Genomic DNA, 23382 nt, shown 5'->3' on the forward strand with positions numbered 1-23382 from the left:
GAACCTAAAAGATTAATCTGAATGATTTTAATCATGCATTGACTTACCGAAATATTTTAAACACTGATTTATCTATTTCACAATTTTCGCAAAGGTTTAAAGGTTGTATCAGTTATGTGGAATGACCACACTAAATTAGATTTCTCCTTTACCATTAAAATAACATTTAAAAGAAATCATACCTGTTACCAAATAAGATTGTCTCATAAATCTTCTTCAAAATGTCAACCCAAAATCATTTGCTCTTTATGCAAAGTTTAACTTTATCAAAGAGGCTTTCATGTTACCCTTTTCATTTTTGTAAAAGTATAGTATTATGTACATATCTACAAGTTATAAATATGTTGCGAACTTAAGCACCTTGTATGTATATATCTTGCATTCATATTGTACTTGGGCCTGTGGGCTCTATACTGAATAAATTCTTCTTTTTCTTGTAAATAACTGACGAAAAATGCATTTCACAAAAAAAGATAAAGATAAAGATTTATATGGATCATGACATAACGATACGATTATTATCTAATTTAATCAGTGGCTTGACGCCTAACTTTGTGTGCTAGCAATTAGGTGCCTGACTCTGACAGAGTGGGTTCGAATCCCGGATGGGACATAAATGTGTTACATTTAACCACTTTCTAAACGACGATGTGTATTCATAGCTTTCGGCCGTGGGAGCCATGGCAATTTACATTTACAAGAGGGGTACACAAGGTCTCTGGTCTAGACTACAGTTGTCCGATTTCCATTTTTGTGGAAGCTGCGTTGGCTGAGTGGGTTAGACGACTGACTTTGTGTGCTGGCGATGAGGGAGGGTGAGTGGGTTCGAATCCCTGATGAGTCTCCAACTGATAAAAGTACTAGGATCTGAAATTCTGTACTGAGTCTCAAAAGTGTAAGTACTACAGATAATAACACTTTCTAAATGGCATTGTGTATTCAAAAGGTATATGTTTTCCCAGTATTTGTGGCCATGTTTTAGACTATTTATTATATCTTACCGTTATTCATTCCCTTTGAGTCTAAAAGTCTCCAGCTAGTGTTTAACACCGAAAACATACCCGATTACTACAGGTCTATATATTCCATATGTTTACCGTTTCAGTTCGTGAAAATCATGCATGTACATCCGTTGGTGACATGGATCCAACGGTCACAACAGGCGACAAAAACGATTTTCAGTAAATTATATTTCCTGGATAATTGCATTCATCATAATTATGACCGCCATCGGATATTCTGTGCAGCTCAAATGTAAACAAAAAGGATCGTGACGTATTCATTCTCATATCGGATATTCTGTGCAGCTCAAATGTAAACAGGATCGTGATATCATACAACATAATGGAGAGGGCGTCATATACTTCGGTATATGACGCTTTAACTTTATGTGCTAACGATTAGGTGCCTACCTCTGAGAGAGTGGGTTCGAATCCCGGATGGGACACAAATGTGTTAGCTGAATAATGTAAGCACATAACATAGTTATTGATGTTCACCTTCGTCATGAACATAGGTACATACACAATTTGAGAGTTGAGGCCATATCAAACTAGTTATTGTGTACAGACAACATACTAACCGACAGTTATATGTTATTTTTGAACTATCATAACCTCATCAGCAGTTATCGTTTATGTCATATGAGAAGAAAATTTTTATCCCGAGACATTCAAACTGATTCAAAAACATATTTTCTAAAATACTATTTTACTGTGTAGATAAATTCAACATTTGGTAGGTCGGTGTTACATTCAACCAAACCAATGAACAGAATGTCGTATCACTGGATTGTCTGGGTAACTGGATTATGTCACTGCCGGTATGTGGCCTGAATAGTGATCTACTGCGTTAGGCACCAAACACATGTCTCCATTCGTAATTTACATGCGCATTTATTTAACAGGCGTATGCTGTAATCGCTCGTTTCGCTGATTCATTCGGGAACGGCATTAACCGATTCCATAAACTGTGTAGACTGTATGAACATCAGTGAGTGAGTGAGTGAGTGTATAGATTTAAAGTCACATCGGCAATATTTCAGCCATATCGTGACTAAATCAAGTTGTAGATTTATAATATTAAAAGTAAATTATAAACATCTGTCAACGACAGTAAAACAACTAGATTATCACAGATATAAATGTAAAACTAGTAATAAACTTAAAACAGTTTAACAAAAGAAGACAATGCAAGCTTTAGAAACATCTGACTGTTGATCACCATTGTATGAACATCACCACATTGTATGGTATGTCCAAAGAGTAACTGTGTTGCGGGTCCAAAACTGCCGTTTCTCAGTCTTGAAGAACGAAAGAATGTCTTTATTTCCTCCAGATAATAGTCTATACGTCTGAAGATCCTCAAAACATCATAATTATGTAATTATATAATTAAGGAACAGAATACTCAACAGACACTAACACACACATAGGTAATCATTAGAACTTATTCACAGTATTCACAGTCTATAAACAGTGAGAGATATTGGTAAGATTATTATCACATGTTAATTTCAGTTTATACAGATACTTTGAGAATTCTATAATCGTAAAGTGCCATGTTCTTTCATCAATATCGTTGTTATCGGCCCCAAGAAACTGCTAGCATGTCATGCTCTTACATTATCTCTATTCTAACACACATTTCAAAATCAAGACTATCATTCGATTCGAGTTGAAAATAATATATCTCTCTCTGAAGGTACATATCCACAGTTTAGGATGACATGGTGATATTAATCATTAGGAAAGGTAAGGGTATTACATTTTGTACATTCTTTTGATATTTGGTTTCCGGATCCAGTCCTTATTACGTTCTGCAATTTTTCTCTTAGTTCTGAATATAACAATGCCATGCTGTATAACACATGAGGTATAAGTGCTTTATGGATTTCATAATATCGAAACAGGTTAGTGGTGTATGGATTTCATATTATCGAAACAGGTTAGTGCTGTATGGATTTCATAATATCGAAACAGGTTAGTGGTGTATGGATTTCATAATATCGAAACAGGTTAGTGGTGTATGGATTTCATAATATCGAGACAGGTTAGCAATGTATGACAGTTTATGTTTCTATAATTCGTCCTTGTGGGTACATATTTCATTAACTACAATACTTCTCGATTAATCTTTCGCCGTGTATTCTCATGGGTAGATGTGGGATAGCCTAGTGGTTAAAGCGTGTGCCCGTCACGCCGAAGACCCGGGTTCTATTCCTCACATGGGTAAAATGTGCGAAGCCCATTTCTGGTGTCCCCCACCGTGATATGGCTGGAATATTGCTAAAAGCGACGTAAAACCATATTCACTCACTCGTGTGTGGATGTAGTGAGTGAGTGAGTGAGTTATTATTTAACGTCACATCGGCTATATTTCAGCCATATCGTGACGTGAACACTTGGCATTGAAATAGAATATATATAGATAGTATAAAAGCTGCCGACAAGGACAGTAAAGCAACTAGGGTATCACAGTTATACATGTAAAACTAGTAATTGAATCTGAAACATTTTAACTATAAGTGACAGCACAATATAAAAATAGCTTATAGATCGCCAACAACTGAAGGTAGATCACCATACTAGGGTCCATGGGGAGTGGATGTAGTGAAATACATGAGCAAGTGGGTTATATTTCTTAGCTGTTGATAGCAGAAGTCCACATAAACTGACACAGTTATTGTTTATAAGAATAAAAGAAACACGTGTTGTTTGGTCGGCATTCTAGAAGTTGGTGAGAAAAAAACGAAGCATACAACTTTATGGATAACAACTTCTTGTTTATTGGGTTAAGCGACATTTCGATGTAGATTCTTACATCGTCGTCCAGCTGAAAATGACAATCAGTTTATGTGGACTACTTTTAGCTTGACAACGATGTAAGAATCTACATCGAAACGTCGCTTAACGCAATAAACAAGAAGTTGTCATCCATAAAGTTGTATGTTTCATTTGCAGAAATACGTGGATGCACTGAAAATAGTTTAACAGATTTGGACACATGAGATGTTACAGCGACGCCCATTATTTTCATACATTGACGTTATATATGTGATATATTCGGGGTTCACTAAAAGGAAATAACGATAATGATTTTAAACTGACAGCCTTGTCGTACTGATTTACATCTTTGCACACAACCAAAAAGTCAATTGGCACGAGTTAAATTAAATGGACCCAATATTATTATGTACCTTAAGTGTTCTTTTTCAGTTCTGTAAATTAAATTTCTTTAAACATCTTTCCCAGTTTGTGGATTGCAAGAAAATCCGTCTTGTGGTTTAGAATGGCCTGAGATATATTTTGTTTCAGTCATTGCTTTCATACAGCTTTGTAATTGTAATGCGTTTTTTTATAAAACTAGTTTCATACAAGTGCCAACTTCACGTCATGGCATGCATACATAGACTTAATGGTTTATTAGGTTTATTTTGTTGCAGACATATTCAGTTATATAACGTTATATGTGTCAACCGACTGCAATTGAACAGAAGAACTGTACATACGTGTTTGCTTTGACGCTACAGATGCAGCATCAGTCATCTCATTTCGTCCTTGCAGGTACATAATCTTTGTCTTCACGTTCACAGTGTATACTTTCCCTGGTGTCAGACCTGTGATGGGTGTGGTCCTGATGTCTTTGTTGACACTGATTGGAGTAATGTCCCCTGGTGTAACCGACACCTCGTACCCGGTAACGACGTCGTTAGAAGGAGCTGTCCAGGCTGCTGTCATTGTGGTTGTGCTTTGTTCGTCGGCCGTCACAGTGGTAGGACGGAGTTGGTTGACTAAATTGACAAGAACAAAAATGGAACCCATCAATACAGGAAAATATCTTTCATGAACAGGAACTTGATGGATTCCATTACTGTAGATTTAGCAGGGGAGTCTGTTAGACAAACATGTTTTCAGCATTACCACACGTAGTCATGAGGCGTGAGATGCAAATGGTTGTCTGGTCCGTTTACCCATTTCATATAGATATAAACTTGTGTAATGTCGACATTCAAGGAAATTGTGTAGCTGTGACATTTCAGCAAAATAAGCAGAGTTACTGACGTTGGACAGATATATCTAATTGCGGATATGTCTCTGATATCATGTAATTGCCACAACAAAAAGTCGCTTAAACGTATTCAAATAGGCCTAGTATTTCAGATTGACGGGGAAACGTTGTCTGTAGTCGTGCATATTATTTTGGTGGGTTTTCGTATCATTTACTTTCAGATGTTCGGAGGTCAGTTTAATAGGTTTCATTCCTATATACCGTGTCCATATTCATGTTCAGGTACGTCCAGAAATTGCAATGTTAATGTAAGTACCGACTGACATTGCACGATTTTCGACTAAGACAGAGACTTCCGACCATGTGCATTAACATGACATCACCGGAAATATGTTGAAGAGCGCGCATGGCATCCCCATTTCGGGACCATGACCCCGCTAAAGGGTTTGAAGAATAAACATGAACAATAATGACTTATCCACAGGTCAAAATGGACGGTACACCACCCCATGTCACCTGAATGATCGTTGGACAATGCATTTATATTAACTAGCTGCATATTGCAGGTGCATTATGCATGCATGGTCTTATAAGATTCGGTCAGAATACCACTCTGAGGAATTAGAAATGAGCCAGTCACAATCCGAAGTTCACGAAGAACCACTTACTGCTGACACAGATTGTGTTTCTGTAGAAACTCGGATCACAGCGACATCTATCAGCGTAACAGTTGGCATTGGCATCGTAACACAAACCATTTTGTGTGCAGGTTTCGTTGTAGCCAATCCCTGAAAGCAATGATTACGGTTCAAGTCTGCAGAGATAGCCCATAATATGTCGCACGTGTGACAACATGAAAGAGAAGATAATCTGGTGATGAACATTCGTTCAACATGTGATATTGGTGAATGTATATATCTGGGTATCAATATTTCTGGAAGACAAAGGACTCAAGATGTTTGTGAAACCAATACGTAGTCTGTCTAAATATTGAAAAATCAGTTCTTAAGGTTTATTAGTACCCACATATATGTACACATTCAAACCTACATCCGATATATTGTCTCATTAATACTTGATTTATCCCGCGTGCTAAAGGTTTTCTAGCAACATGACATTATACCATGGCTGAAGTTGACACAATGTCCAGATGTAGTATAGGCAGATAATAGTTTCAGCATATACTCAAGTTGATGTCCATAATTTCCTTATTGTGTCTTGAACCACACTTTCGTGTTTGTTGAGGCGAATTACAGTCCGTTCGATTACAACTCGAAAACTAATAAACACATAATACTCAATGAAACACTGAACATAATAACATAATTACATCAGACCAACTCTGTTTTTTGCAGAATTTATGCCCTAAAAATAAAAAGGTTGTTTAACAACCTTTCATTAAAATATTGACACAGTTCACTTTTTGTTACGAGGGAGGAGTGCAGAGTGAGGAACAGCCAGGTGTTAGGGCATAAAATCTGCCCCAAAATCCAGAGATATTTCAAAGGATAAGCTCTGTTCTAAGAGAGTAATGCTGCATGTTCCATTAAGACTTGAATGACTTTTTACAAATTAATTGTCATAAACAATACTCCGGAAATCATAAAGGTTTTATATTGAGTTTCAACTTTATAAATGACTCACCACTGTCAAGTTCCGAATATAAGACGTGAGTCAAACCATTCGGTCTGAGTTCACTGCCAACGTACGAACTTTCACTCACAGGTTTTGAGTATTTCTGGTATGGGAAAGAGCACATTCAAGTCTTGAAGTAATAAACATACTATAGAATCAAGTTGTTCCAATAATGACTGGGGAAAAGTGTAACGTAGGTACTTGTTGTAAATGTCCTTTGGTCCGAGTTAATCGTCTGATTCCTGCCATACAGTATGATGGTGTGTTCAACTGTGACAGTGTATGCTGTTCCTGGAGACAGAGGCTGGATGTTGTAGCTCTTCTGGTTTGTACTGACAGATCCTGGAGATCCTGAAGATCCTGGAGATGCTGGAGACCACGTTACTGTATAGCTTGATGTGTACCCTCCAGTGACATCGGTATTGGTCCAGTTGATGTAAATATTACCTGTTCCTGTAGATGGTGGATCTGCGATGACTGGTTTAAGTGGGCCAGCTGAAAATATACATGTTCACATCAACAGCAAAAATCCAAATACTATCATTGCGGACATTCACTTAAAGCGTCAACAGTGGTATGTATGATAAATGTATGCTCAGTCTCCTGATATATCGGTCATGTCACATGTATTACTGCACACACGTCATCATGGGGATCTTCGCAACTCTTAATCTTTGATCTCTTGATAGCAAGTTTTTCAGGTGCCTCTACCAAAAGACAGGGCATCAAGAACGTAATTCACTTACAGAGGGCAGTATGTTTGTCTCTAATTGATTTGGGCATTTGGTCACTTAGCAAGTTAAATGAACGAAGATGCGATTGCATCATCAAGATATATTACATTGGCGAAACACACTTTTGTCTCACCAAAAATACAAAGGGATACCAAGTGTTGCCCCTCCTCATAGACAGATAACATTTAGTGTAAGGGTAAAAATAAAACATTATATGAATGCACCACCGGGAGGTAGAAAACACACCCTGAAAACACAACACAAAGCTTGGGTCTTCCATGTATCTGTGGCCTATTTTAAATATGACATTTAAATTCTGAAATAAATAATGAATAAATATGACAGATAACATTTATTGTAAGGGTAAAAATAAAACATTATATGAATGCACCACCGGGAGGCAGAAAACACAACCTGAAAACACAACACAAACCTTGGGTCTTCCATGTATCTGGGGCGTATTTTAAATTCTCCCACAGATGACTTTTACTGTTTACTGTACATCGTATGCACCTACGATGACATTCATGAACATAGAATTCACTGAACGTGGCTGCTCCATGGACAATATTTTAACATCTTATTGCATATATGATCACACTATTTAAATAGGCCTCCTAAGGAGCCCTTAATCATACAATATGCCATAGATTCGCTACATTTAAATACAAATGAAAGTGCAGTAGGTAACGTAAAAACAGACGCCAAACACACGCACATATAGCGTGTATGTAAATGTGGTACAATATTGTATGTGTATTAACGCACTTCTTCTTCGAGTACTTATAAAGAAAAACATGACAAATTTTCTCATCTGATCGTTCTCGCGGGGAATTTTCAAATGAAAGACATCAGTGCAAAAGTATCCTTTTGAAGTCTTGACTATCCTCAGAAATGGATTCCATTTAGTGTACAGGGAAATATAGCTGTGACACATTATGAATGTACCACTGAAAATCAGTAACGACACTAGGTGTTCGCTGAAAGTGTAAATATTTTTTGCCCTCCCGGTAGGACTCGTCATTCACACAATTTTTCTGCAAAGGTAAGAATTTATAGCCTTGCAGCACCATTGTCGTCATTCTACGGTGGCCTGCAGACAATCAAATGATCGATGTTGTGTATAAGTCCTGATATTCCGATGTTGACAAGTAGAACAATAGATTCGTTTCACAACAAAGTTAAGGGTCTGGATTAATGTCGCAGACCAAACGTTTCTGTTATAGTCAATTCAATATAGAAAACTGTTCCTGGAAAAAAGGTACGCAAATACGTGTTGAGGCAGACATGGGAAACTGATTAAACAGGTTTATAAGTTTATAAGTTGTGTATTTGTGAGTTTAACCTGGTTCCCGGGTTTTGCCGCACTACGCTTCGACACTGAAAATGACAATGACTACCATCACGTACACAATAACAGTGTGTGGGTGAGTGAGTTTAGTTCTACACCGCTTTTAGCAATATTCCAGCAATATCACGACGGGTGACGCCAGAAGAAAAGGTCTTCACACATTGTGCCCATGTGGGGAATCGAACCCGGGTGCTCGGCATGACGGGCGAACGCCTAAACCACTGGGCTACCCAACAGGCGCACAAGGAAAAATAAGGAGTTTTACGACAATAGTAACTGTGTTCAGCGATGATAGTTCATGCCAACCTGCCATGATTTTGTGAAGAACCTGAGCAGATATCTTATGGACAATTACAAGAATCCTGCTACTGACATTTTGGCATGCACCTCAGAAGAAAAGATGCGCAGCATATTAAATGTTGTTCACATTGGCAATTCAGTCAGAAAAACCTAATAAAGCACATACACTTACATGAAACCTTATAGATGTCGACAGCTAAAAGTAAGAACTCAACAATCTCCTATTAGATACTTACTGTTCTCACACGGTGCTGATGACGATGGCTTATACATCCCATCTTTACAGAGACACTTCATGTTTGACTCTGTGGTCGGTATGCACTGAATGTTGGGGTCTGTAGTGTCACACACGGGTTGGTTACTGCATACACCACCAAAGGCTTGTCCTGAAAGTAACATGATGGAAGTACAGAACTGTCTGACACATAAGTGAGCGGTGACATATAACACCAACGCCCATTAAATAGGCACTATACAAACTAATCAAAGAAGTGAATTTGTTTGGTTCAACACTGCTTTGAAGTGTGATAGATTTCTAAGACGTTTATCACCTTGGTGAAACCCATGTACATATGATACAAACACACGTATAAACATCGTCAGGTCTAACTGGGATTCGAACCCATGGTCATAGGAATGCAAACCTGCACCCCGAATTGTGAGACTTTAGACGACAGTGCGACGTGTACCAACACGAAACTAAAGAAGAAAATAACCAGATGATAGAGGATAGTAAGTAATATCCTCCTGCAACCAGTGATATTAACAACGTATGTTCCTTCATGATAGTTACATGCATTACAGGTCATAATACTATACACGTGTCTTATAACCCCGCTGATATCTGAACAAGTCAATTTCGGCTGTGCTACTTAGTATTTCTGGTGTCCCTTGCAGGGAAATTGAAGGAATATTTTTAAAAGCGGCCTAAGCCCATACCCATTGACAAGCAACCCCTTGTTTGATTTCAGTACCAACGTACGAGAGTTTTACTGTCAGTTGTTGCGTATTTCTGGAAAGGTAAAAAGCACATTCAAGTCTTGAAGTGATAAACTTCAATCTCTGGTCAAATTGTGACAGTAATGACTGTGAGAAAGAGTAACTTAGCTACTTGTTGTAAATGTCCTTGGGTCCGAGGAAATCGTCTGACTCCTGCCGTACAGAGTGATGGTGTGTCTAACTGTGATACTGTATGCTGTTCCTGGAGACAGGCGCTGGATGGTGTAGCTCTTCTGGGTTGTAGGTGCAGATGTTGAAGATCCTGAAGATCCTGGAGATCCTGGAGACCACGTTACTGTATAGCTGGATGTGTACCTTCCAGTGACATCTGGGTGAGTCCAGCTGATGTCAATATTACCTGTGCTTATAGCTGGTGTACTCGTGATGTTTGGTTTTAGAACGCTAGCTGAAAGCATACATATTAACTCTGATAAGTATAATCAAACAGCTGACGTCGGGGATAATTAACCTATACAAGATTATTGGCTATAAAGATATAGTTACGTATGTCTTAGAAAATAGTGACGAAAAGCCCCTATGATATTTATGAACATGAATATTCATGAATATTTGTTTGATTGGCATAGTAGAATAGAGGCAAGATATTTTATTCATGAGAGTTTCTTTATTATGTTATAATGCGAGGTTTGGTACAAGTACTTCAGCACACTACAGACATATATACATACAGAAGGGAGTTACAAAGACAGCGTAAGGGTATGCATGACTGGGATAAACAGCAACAACAACATCAGCAGCAACAACAACAACAACACCTGTGGGTATTTGTGATTAATACAGTAATAATTGGAAGAATCAAACGACGTTAAACAGACCAGGATGTAACAGAGATAAGACCTGGTTAGGACGTCAGTGTAAGATCTGTAGGGGGATGGTGTAATCAGGCAAAAAAGTTTAGAAATCAAAACGCATCTTCTAAACAGTATCAAAAAGTAAAAACTTCATCGCAAATTTTGCAATCCTAACATGCAAAATAACATTTCCTAGTTACATTATAGCGATACACGCTCATTTTGGAAAATGTTACTCCAGAAAGATATTGACGCAAATTTGCAATAAACCTTTTGATTATATCAAGAACTTAAATGCTGAAAAAGAAAGTCATATCTTTCAATGATATGATTCTTAGCACAAATTTTGACATGAATGATTGTAATGATATTCTGAACATTGGCATAAGTGAACATGAAATAATTGTATGTGCCATACGACTGCTAATAAATAGTAAGGCATGCGGCCAGGATAACAGTATTAATGAATATATTAATCTTCTGTGCCAGGTTTTTTACCTATGTACGTTAACAAATATATGAATCTAATATTTGAGACTGTGATTTTTCTTGAACAATGGTTGAATGGTATTATCTGTCTACAAAGGTAAAGGAAATACAAATGACCCTGGACATTTCCGGCAAATAAGTTGCCTTCGATATTTATTCACCTCCATTCTCAACGAAAGATTAAATGATTATGTTGAAGTATTAATGTTTTATCAGAATCACAAGCAGGTTTGAGACACGGCAACTCCACTAATGTCCACATTTTTAGCCTTTATGCATTATTGATCTATTTAAGAAGATAAATACAAAAACGTGTTGTGGTTTTACTGATTTTTTTAGAATGCTTTTGACAACCTTAGGAGCATAGGTTTCTGGAAAAACGTTATTAGCACAATGTACTAATGGCGAGCGCATTGTTAACATGTGCGATGGCATTCATTCACGTGTGTGCTCAAATATTATCTACTCCTAAACCGTCTTTACATTCTCAAAATTGACCCAATCTCACTGACAATTATTGACGCAGTTACTCTATATTGTAAACGTAGAAATTAGTCATCAACACCAGCAAAAAATACATAATTTTTGACGGTACAAAAACAGATAAGAGCCGACAGATGCTATTAAATGGGTTATCGGACATGTCAGTGGTAATAAATATCTTGGAATTCATTTTACAAAGAAATGTTTTTCCTGTAAAACCTGTATTTAAGAATCTGCCAATAACCCAACGATTTTCACGCATATTAAAAGTCGAATCTTTAATTTGTCAATAAAATGCCACCTGCATTCCTTTGATGCCAATCCTGTCATATAACTGCAAAATCTGGTCAAATGTATTTAAAATGATTAAATATATGCCATGAATACATAGTTTTTGTCAACTTTGATATCATGTTATTAGATAACTATATACAACTTTTCTATGAAGAACAATCTTATGAAATATGCATTTATGGCATATATTTAATCATTATAAATACACTGGGACATTTTGACTACCCCCTTTGGCAATTTGACCAAACATATGGGGCAATTTGACGAAATTTGCTGGGGCATTTTGTAGATGGGGTAATTCGACTGGTGCCCTATTTCATCACAATCGGACTTGATTTAATCTTTGTTAAAAATGCCACTGACAGTAAGTTGTAACATGGAATGATGTAGCATTTATGAGTGAGTGAGTGAGTTGAGTTTTACGCCACACTCAGCAATTTTCCAGCAATATGGCGGCGGTCTGTAAATAATCGAGTCTGGACCAGACAATCCAGTAATCAACAGCATGAGCATCGATCTGAGCAATTGAGAACCGATGACCAAGTCAGCAAGCCTGACCACCCGATCCCGTTCGTCGCCTCTTACGACAAGCATGGGTTACTGAAGGCCAATATTCTAACCCGGACCTTCACAGGTTGTAGCATTTATGAATCTCGTGGGTAGTGCTTCTTTCTTCAGCCTAGGTTTTGGATTTCACACCCCATGTGTGCATGTCTCTTTCTATACTGACACACATTGAAAACGCAAAGCCAAATTCAAAGGAGGAAAACTTAACAAACAACAATACTTGGATGAAAATTGTTCTACAGTTATGTTGAGAATTTCATTGTGCTTCATTTTCATAGAAAATGATTGCAAGAGTTCCGCCAATAGACTGACACGTCAAGCGTCACACACAGACCCCCCTTACGCCCGTCAGTAGCGAGTGTGACCTCCATGAGCCTGTACACATGCACGGAGTCGACGTGGCATAGATTCGCACGAACGTCGAACAGGTGCTTGGGGGATGTTCTGCCACTCCTGTTGTAAGGCCAGGGTCAACTCAGCGACGTTGTTTGGCTGACGTTGACGTTGACATTGATGAATCCGGGACCAAGCTCATGTTCATGTTGCTGCCTGTAGATGCGTTGTCTGCCATCTGCAAATGACACACAGAACCTGGACCCATTGAAAAACACCCACTGGTTGGAGATTCATGGTGGTTGGAGTCTATGTTGTTGTGCAAACAGGAGTCTGTTGACTCGATGACATTGCGTAATGACATTTCCCGATATGGCCCCTTAGTGCCAAAGCCTGCAGACGTCAAATGACTGTCATGGCGCTGATGTGGCGTCCTTTACGTCGTACGGTGTTTCGAGGTGAGTTTGCTGCTGTCTGAAAGCGGTTTCCTTGGTGAACTCGTCGGATGTGCCGGTCTGGACGTGCCGTCGTGACCGGAGTTTGTCCTGGTAAGGGACGGTCACTGACGCTTCCAGTTTGCTGATGACGCTTTTGGAGTCTGTTGATGGTGGATGGGCTCACTCCGAAGTGGTGGGTAACCTCATTTTGTGATGTTCCCACCAACAGCATCCCGATAGCTTGTTCCCTCTGCTGTTCACTAAGCCGTGGCATTTTGTGACTGCTAGTGAAACGGTTGAACCATAGTGCCTTTTATGCGTCCAAACCCTGGCTTTGTATGTGTATGTCATGATCATCATGCACCCCAACAGGTCCAAGGAATATACCAGAGTTGTGTTTTCATGAACTGTACCCATGCCAGAAACACGAAAAGGGTTCGAACCCAGATGTGCATATGGTTTTATTCGGCAACCTCACATCACTATATTTTCGTGTGGTAAATGGAATTGCTTCACAAAACTTTGTTAGAAATTGCCAAAATGGGTTTTGCGTTTTCAATGTGTGTCAGTATATATTCGCTAGAGTATCCACAACACAAAAGTGCATTCATCACCAACATTATGGCATAGATTACATGTTTTTTTTCGATTGAGCTATGTTATTCCGTCTGCCTTGTTGAACTAGAAATCTGTGTCCGAATGTGTGACTTTAAGAAGCTTTCTATAATAATGTTGCAACGAGAGCTCGGACTTCAGGATTCTCGATGTAGTGGCTTTGCTAGAGTTTTAAATTTCAGATGACCATGTTGGACAAATTGATCTTTAAGTCTTTCAAACATCATTTTCTGCAAAGTATGAACTGAGACTGCCAAATGTACATAAAGCCGGCTTTTTATGAGGATAGATTCCCATAGCTTGTTATTGCATGTTATTGTATCGTCACCATATATATTGTGACCTAGAAGTTCAGAAAGCAGTGCTACTTTGTTTTACAAAAAGGACTATCTAAGACATAGATACAATGGAAATTTACCCTGGGAGTTTCTTAAGGTTAATTGTAGCTCCCAACTTAAGTTACATTTGAGGTTTATGTCATTTTCTTCTAAATATACCTTAATTACGCGTGGACACCAGGTAACATACACATGTGGTGTTAATGACATAGTACATTATTGGTGAAACTCTCATAGATAGATAAATGTATATCTTAGCTGGGCAAGAGGGCTAGACTGTTTGATGTCAGTTTCACAAATTGTGGTCTAGTATTAAAACATTTTTAAATGGCGCAATGGTAAGAAAAGAGGCACAATAGGCACATTCTTTCTTCATGGCACTATAAAAGAACAAGAGATGGTAAGATGGTGAAATTGTTATTATTTCATTGCTCAGATCTGTGTGATGTACTCGATACACTGACAGTGCCATAATCAGTTCCATTTGGCTACACCGCCGTTCCAAAACATGGGTATACAGAATGTCAAGTCACAAGAATAAAAATGCGAAATTTCTCAGTTCAATATCGTGTATGGCCGCCCCGCGCATTCACCACTGCCAAACACCGTCTCCTCATCGACTGCCTGATGCTTGTGAACACGTGGTTGGGGATTCTGCGCCATTGCTCTTGCAAGGCAGCGCCAAGTATCTGCAAATTCTGAGGTTGGTTCCTAAGACCACGAAGCCTTCTCCCAAGTGCATCCCAAACGTGCCCTATTGGATTAAGGTCAGGGGACCTCGATGGCCAGTCCATGACGTTGATTCCAGCGTTTTGAAGGAAATTTCGTGTCAACATCGCGGTATGCGGCCGAGCATTATCATGCTGGAATTGTAGACCTGGGCCATGAGCCGCCATGAAAGGAAACGAGTTCAGGGGTGAGCACCTGGTCGCGGTAAGCAGCAGCTGTGAGGTTTCCACGGATGATCAGAAGTCGGGAACGGTTGTTCCCACAGAAAGCACCCCACACCATGCAACTTCCGCCCCCGAATCTGTCGACTTCCTGTACACAACATTGGGCATACCGTTCACGACGTCGTCTCCAGACTCTATGCCTGCCGTCCGCGAATCTGAGGGTAAACCTGGATTCATCGCTAAAGACGACTCGATTCCAGTCTCTCTGGGTCCATCGGAGGTGACGTTGGACCCACAGCAGACGTTGACGTTGATGAAACGGCGTCAATATTGGCCCACGATATGGACGTGGAGAATGGAGATTGGCAGCCCGCAACCGATTTCGAATGGTCTGTGAGGACAGTCGACCTCTAAACATCTCAGCCCTGGTTCGTGTAGCCGGCAGAAATCTGCCACGTAGGTGACGTAGGACGATTTGACGGTCTTCTGCTCGTGACGTCACACGTGGACGACCCGACCTTGGGCGATCAGAAGTGGTGCCAGTTTGTTGTAGACGACCTCGCAAGTCATACACAGTACGACGGCTGAATCCCATTGCTCTTGCGACGTCAATAACTGATCATCACGCTTGCAACATGCCAACGTTCACGTTGCACATTTGACAATCGTGGCATTTAAAGTACCGTTAGAACTGTGGTTTAAAAGTGTGTGTTTTTCAATTCTTGAGGCCAATGCAAACACGTGTATATGAAGAAAACTTCGCACCCCCTTTGTACTGAAAGTTTATTAGATGACCATTGAAACTCGGGTGAAAATGAAGAGTGCACCCTCCCCTTTTCTCAATAGTGTGCGCCCCCTTTCTCAAAAAGCTGTATCCGCCCTGTTACATCGATCCATATTGTCAAGCAAACTGACGAAAGTATTGTTCAAAAGAAGACCATGACATCATTGTATCAAAGCATACCATATGCAAGCTGTTGCTCAAATTTGGATATAGATACAAGAGATCAAGCAACCAGTCTTTAAAGACTTCAATGAATCTACTTGTTTAAAATGGATTTATGATGACTAAACAGTCCCTGTAGATTTGCTTGCAGGCGTACCAATGTACACAAGATGCACGCGTGTCACACCATATTGTTTGCTGTTCCATCGTATCATTTTACTCCCTTGTATAACTACTTCTATTTTTCATATTTTTATAAGATGGCTTCTGAAGAAGAAGCTTTAATAAATGACATAAAATTATGAAATTTAAACCTTGGATACGTCATAAGATATAAAGAGCGTATGCACAAGAACATTTTGAAGGCATTTTTTGGTTTAAAAGGTAAATCGTGAAAAACAGGGTGCCAAAAGTTCAGTTGACGGACTATAGATGCCTTAAAAACACGAAAATGTTCAAAAACACTATGCTGATACATCGATAAGCGATGTTTGTGTCAGATATATCTTGTGCTATAGAACAAAAAGTGGCACCGCTGCACTGAACATTTCTCATCTGGATGTAATATATACACAAATTAATTAAGCACCCCTTCTAGTTTTGCACTGATTGGTTTTCAACACGTACATAAAGCTTTTCGTGGTGACCACGATGGAAAAACACGACTTTCTCTGAACCGTATGATCTTTTGACTCATACAAAGCGGTGCCTACAGCTCAGATATAAGTAAAAGAACTTCCATACGATACTTACTCTCCGTACAAGATGATGTCGTTGGTGACTTGTACATCCCATTCTTACAGAGGCATCTCTTCTCTGTAGTCTGCACACACGCGATGTTCTGGTCTGAGGTGTCGCACTGGGTCCCGTCAGTACATAGCCCACCAAAGCCTTGTTCTGAAAGTGACATGTGATATTAACACAGCAGTATGTTTAAAAAGCAGTTTATTAAGAACCTTCGAACGTAATTATTACAATGATCATTGATAATGAGTACCAGAATGGGTGGACCTAAAACTGAAAGTGTCTTGCACAAGTCTACATCAAACGTTTTAAAAACTTTCCAGAATTCGCCAGTGTTGTAACCCGGATCAAATAACTTTTGTGAAGAGTGGCGTAATATCCATGAATAAGCATGACAATGAGACGTCCTAAACGCGACAATAGGAAAACGCCATATATATACTTCACTGAAACTTTAGTGACATTTCACAGCCAATATCGTTACATTGGATACTGCATGTTGAGTTGGAATTGAAATATTATCATGATCGGTGTTCCAGATCTTTGTGTTTCGAAAATATGCATGGTTGCACAAATTGGAGGTGGGATCTATGTTTGACTAGCCGCATGTTATATGTTTTGTCTGCTTGTTTAGCGGAGATTTAAGGACGGTAATAGGCGCGGTGTAGCCTAGAGGTTAATACGTTTGCTCGTCAAGCCAAATACCCGGGATCGATTCCTCACGTGGGTACAATGTGTGATACCCTTTTCTGGTGTTCCCCCGAATATTTCTGGAATACTTCTAAAAGAAGTGTAAATTTAACTTAATCACTCAGAACGATAAACCGCAACTATCTCACTTCGCTTTTTGAGTATGACTCTTTCTTCATAGTATTAAAATATGTCATTCAAATGGCTACGAGTCACATATTACACTTTACAACAAAGCATTATTGCTGTCACGATTTTGTCAAGCCGATGATGAACAGGTAGCCTGATCATGCACAAGGATACGATATAGAACACCAATAACAGAAAGCACCATCGGGGCTGTATATGAACATTCACTTGGTGGCAAAGCAAAGTGTTGCTAACACGATAAAGTGAACCGTGCCTCAACACTTACAGGCCATCGATGAACTGCAAGAATTCATACTGTGCTGTGATAAATGGTCAACTTGGAAGAGAAACGATGTCTTATTGCAATTATTTAGAATCAAACAAGCCCAATGGGCTCCTGACACACGGACACAAATATCTGTTTTCATTGTCTTCAGTTGGTCATGGTTATGACGAGCAATTAATTAAGAATTGATCTTGCAAGATTTGAATGACTCTTTTGAAACATATTAATCACAAACAATCTATGTTATAAATAATTTTGCTTTAAATAAAGCTAAAATATGACCTATTAGTCTTCAGGTTGTGATTACAAAAAGTGATTATGTATGTCTTGGTGAGATAAAACTGGTGGCCGTCATACGACTGAAATGCAAACTTAGGTACTTGTTGTTGTAAATGCCCTTGAGACCGAGACAATCGTCTGATTCTTTTTTTTGTAAATAACTGACGAAAAATGCATGTCACAAAAAAGATAAAGATAAAGATTTATATGGATCATGACATAACTATACAATTATTATCTAATTTAATGAGTGGCTTAATTTTGTGTGCTAGCAATTAGGTGTCTGACTCTGAGAGAGTGGGTTCGAATCCCGGATGGGACATAAATGTGTTACATTTGACCACTTTCTAAACGGCAATGTGTATTCATAGCTTTCGGCCGTGGGAGCCATGGCAATTTACACTTACAAGAGGGGTACACAAATCCCCTCGTCTAGACTACCATTTTTGTGGAAGCCGCGGTGGCCAAGTGGGTTAGACGACTGACTTTGTGTGCTGGCGATGAGGGTGTGGGTTCGAATCCCTGATGAGTCTCGAACTGATAAAAGTACTAGGATCTGTTCTGTACTGAGAAAGTGTAAGTCCAGATAATAACACTTTCTAAATGGCATTGTGTATTCAAAAAGGTATATGTTTTCCCAGTATTTGTGGCCATGTTTTAGAAATATCTTACCGTTACCCCTTTGAGTCTCAAGTCTCCAGCTAGTGTTTAACACTCACCCGCTTACTACAGGTCTATATATTCCATATGTTCACTGTTCAGTTCGTAAAATCCTGTACATCCGTTGGTGACATGGCTCCAACGGTCACAACAGGCGACAAAAACGATTTTCAGTAAATTATATTTCCTGGATAATTGAATTCATCATAATTATGACCGCCATCGGATATTCCGTGCAGCTCAAATGTAAACAGGATCGTGACGTATTCCTCATATAATATAATGAAAAGTTTTCAGTATTATATTCAAGAGGGGCGTCATGTACTTCAGTATATGACGCCTAACTTTGTGTGCTAACGATTAGGTGCCTGACTCTGAGAGAGTGGGTTCGAATCCCGGATGGGACACATATGTGTTAGCTGAATAATGTAAGCACATAACATAATTATTGATGTTCACCTTCGTCCATGAACATAGGTACACAATTTGAGAGCTGAGGCCATATCAAACTAGTTATTGTGTACAGACAACATACTAATCGACAGTTATATGTTATTTTTGAACTATCATGACCTCATTAGCAGTTATCGTTTATGTCATATGAGAAGAAAATGTTTTATCCCGAGACATTAAAACTGATTCAAAAACATACTTTCTAAAATACTATTTTACTGTGTAGATAAATTCAACATTTGGTAGGTCGGTGTTACATTCAACCAAACCAATAAACAGAATGTCGTATCACTGGATTGTCTGGGTAACTGGATTATGTCACTGCCGGTATGTGGCCTGAATAGTGATCTACTGCGTTAGGCACCAAACACATGTCTCCATTCGTAATTTACATGCGCATCTATTTAACAGGCGTATGCTGTAATCGCTCGTTTCGCTGATTCATTCGGGAACGGCATTAACCGATTCCATAAACTGTGTAGACTGTATGAACATCAGTGAGTGAGTGAGTGAGTGAGTTTAGATTTAAAGTCACATCGGCAATATTTCAGCCATATCGTGACTAAATCAAGATTTATTATATTAAAAAGTAAATTATAAACATCTGTCAACGACAGTAAAACAACTAGATTATCACAGATATAAATGTAAAACTAGTAATAAACCTAAAACAGTTTAACAAAAGAAGACGATATAAAAGCAAGCTTTAGATCGCCAACATCTGACTGTTGATCACCATTGTATGAACATCACCACATTGTATGGTATGTCCAAAGAGTAACTGTGTTGCGGGTCCAAAACTGCCGTTTCTCAGTCTTGAAGAACGAAAGAATGTCTTTATTTCCTCCAGATAATAGTCTATACGCCTGAAGATCCTCAAAACATCATAATTATGTAATTATATAATTAAGTAACAGAATACTCAACAGACACTAACACACACATAGGTAATCATGAGAACTTATTCCCAGTATACACAGTCTATAAACAGTGAGAGATATTGGTAAGATTATTATCACATGTTATTCAGTTTATACAGATACTTTGAGAATTCTATAATCGTAAAGTGCCATGTTCTTTCATCAATATCGTTGTTATCGGCCCCAAGAAACTGCTAGCATGTCATGCTCTTACATTATCTCTATTCTAACACACATTTCAAAATCAAGACTATCATTCGATTCGAGTTGAAAATAATATATCTCTCTCTGAAGGTACATATCCACAGTTTAGGATGACATGGTGATATTAATCATTAGGAAAGGTAAGGGTATTACATTTTGTACATTCTTTTGATATTTGGTTTCCGATCTGGAATATTGCTAAAAGCGGCGTAAAACCATATTCACCCACTCGTGTGTGGATGAAGTGAAATACATGAGGAAGTGGGTGATATTTCTTAGCTGTTGATAGCAGTAGTCAACAAAAACTGACACAGTTACTGTTTATAAGAATAAAAGAAACACGTGTTGTTTGATCAGCATTCTAGAAGTTGGTGCGTACAAAATGAAGCATACAACTTTATGGATGACAACGTCTTGTTTATTGCGTTAAGCGACATTTCGATGTAGATTCATACATCGTCGTCCAGCTGAAAATGACAATCAGTTTATGTGGACTACTTTTAGCTTGAAAACGATGTAAGAATCTACATCGAAACGTCGCTTAACGCAATAAACAAGAAGTTGTCATCCATAAAGTTGTATGTTTCATTTGCAGAAATACGTGGATGCACAGAAAATAGTTTAACAGATTTGGACACAGGAGATGTTACAGCGACGCTCATTGTTTTGTAACTAAAAGGAAATAACGATAATGATTTTAAACTGACAGCCTTGTCGTACTGATTTACATCTTTGCACACAACCAAAAAGTCAATTGGCACGAGTTAAATTAAATGGACCCAATATTATTATGTACCTTAAGTGTTCTTTTTCAGTTCTGTAAATTAAATTTCTTTAAACATCTTTCCTAGTTTGTGGATTGCAAGAAAATCCGTCTTGTGGTTTAGAATGGCCTGAGATATATTTTGTTTCAGTCATTGCTTTCATACAGCTTTGTAATTGTAATGCGTTTTTTCATAAAACTAGTTTCATACAAGTGCCAACTTCACGTCATGGCATGCATACATAGACTTAATGAACAGTTTTGAGGTCACTGCCGGATAGTTGTGGTGATATCTTCAGTTTCTGGTGTGCTACATTTCCGGTTAGTTGTGGTAAAAAGAAACATTTAAAGGTGAAACACTAACGAATAACATTAGGTTTATTTTGTTGCAGATATATTCAGTTATATAATGTTATATGTGTCAACCGACTGCAATTGAACAGAAGAACTGTACATACGTGTTTGCTTTGGTGCTGCAGATACAGCATCAGTCATCTCATCTCGTCCTGGCAGGTAAGTAATCTTTGTCTTCACGTTCACAGTGTATACTCTCCCCGGTGTCAGACCTGTGATGGGCGTGGTCCTGATGTCTCTGCCGACACTGATTGGAGTAATGTCCCCTGGTGTAACCGTGACCTCGTACCCGGTAACGACGGCGTTAGAAGGAGCTGTCCAGGATGCTGTCACGGCGGTTGTGCTTTGTACGATGGCCGTCACAGTGTTAGGATGAAGTTGGTTGACTGAATTGATATGAACAGAAACGGAACACATCAATACAGGAAAATATCTTTCATGAACAGGAACTTGATGGATTCCATTACTGTAGATTTAGCAGGGGAGTCTGTTAGACAAACATGTTTTCAGCATTACCACACGTAGTCATGAGGCGTGAGATGCAAATGTTTGACTGGTCCGTTTACCCATTTCATACAGATATAAACTTGTGTAATGTCGTCATTCAAGGAAATTGTGTAGCTGTGACCTTTCAGCAAAATAAGCAGAGTTACTGACGTTGGACAGATATATCTAATTGCGGATATGTCTCTGATATCATGTAATTGCCACAAAAAAGTCGCTTAAACGTATTCAAATAGGCCTAGTAGTTCAGACGGTGAAACGTTGTCTGTAGTCGTGCATAATATTTTGCTGGGTTTTCGTATCATTTACTTTCAGATATTCGGAGGTCAGTTTAATAGGGTTCATTCCTATATAACGTGTTCATCTTCATTTTCAGGTACGTCCAGAAATTGCAATGTTAATGTAAGTACCGACTGACATTGCACGATTTTCGACTAAGACAGAGACTTCCGACCATGTGCATTAACATGACATCACCGGAAATATGTTGAAGATCTCGCATGGCATCCCCATTTCAGGACCATGACCACGCTAAAGGGTTTGAGGAATAAACATGAACAATAATAACTTATCCACAGGTCAACATGGACGGTACACCGCCCCATGTCACCTCCTGAATGATCGTTGGACAATGCATTTATATTAACTAGCTGCATATTGCAGGTGAATTATGCATGCATGGTCTTATAAGATTCGGTCAGAATACCACTCTGAGGAATTAGAAATGAGCCAGTCCCAATCCGAAGTTCACGTGTAAGGTAAGATAGACATCCATATTAACCACTTACTGCTGACACAGATTGTGTTTCGGAAGAATCCCGGGTCACAGCGACATCTACCACTGTAACAGTTGGCACTGGCATCGTAACACAAATTAGTTTGTGTGCAGGGTTCGTTGTAGCCAATCCCTGAAAGCAATGATTACGATGTACGTCTGCAGAGATAGCCTATAATATGTCGTACGTGTGGTAACATGAAAGAGAAGATAATCTGGTTGTGAACATTCGTTCAACATGTGGTATTGGTGAATGTATATATCTCAGTATCAATATTTCTGGAAGACAAAGGACTCAAGATGTTTGTGAAACCAACACGTAGTCTGTCTAAATATTGAAATATCCGTTCTTAAGGTTTATTAGTACCCACATATATGTACACAT

General features: G+C 38.8%; 1 protein-coding gene across 1 annotated transcript in view; it reads right to left on the reverse strand.

Moving 5' to 3' along the window:
• LOC124281748 overlaps nucleotides 1–23382 on the reverse strand; it is a 143649-nt gene that overhangs the window by 19397 nt on the left and 100870 nt on the right. The window contains exons 10-15 of the mRNA XM_046717723.1: nucleotides 23011–23130; nucleotides 21823–22104; nucleotides 16990–17133; nucleotides 10142–10435; nucleotides 5679–5798; nucleotides 4511–4792 (exon numbers count right to left, since the gene is read on the reverse strand). Coding sequence (XP_046573679.1) covers nucleotides 4511–4792; nucleotides 5679–5798; nucleotides 10142–10435; nucleotides 16990–17133; nucleotides 21823–22104; nucleotides 23011–23130 — 1242 coding nt within the window. The remainder of the gene's footprint in view (nucleotides 1–4510; nucleotides 4793–5678; nucleotides 5799–10141; nucleotides 10436–16989; nucleotides 17134–21822; nucleotides 22105–23010; nucleotides 23131–23382) is intronic.

This window comes from Haliotis rubra, unplaced genomic scaffold (genome assembly GCF_003918875.1).
Source record: "Haliotis rubra isolate DU_JTF1 unplaced genomic scaffold, ASM391887v1 Scf289, whole genome shotgun sequence".
NCBI classification, from domain to species: Eukaryota; Metazoa; Mollusca; class Gastropoda; order Lepetellida; family Haliotidae; genus Haliotis; species Haliotis rubra.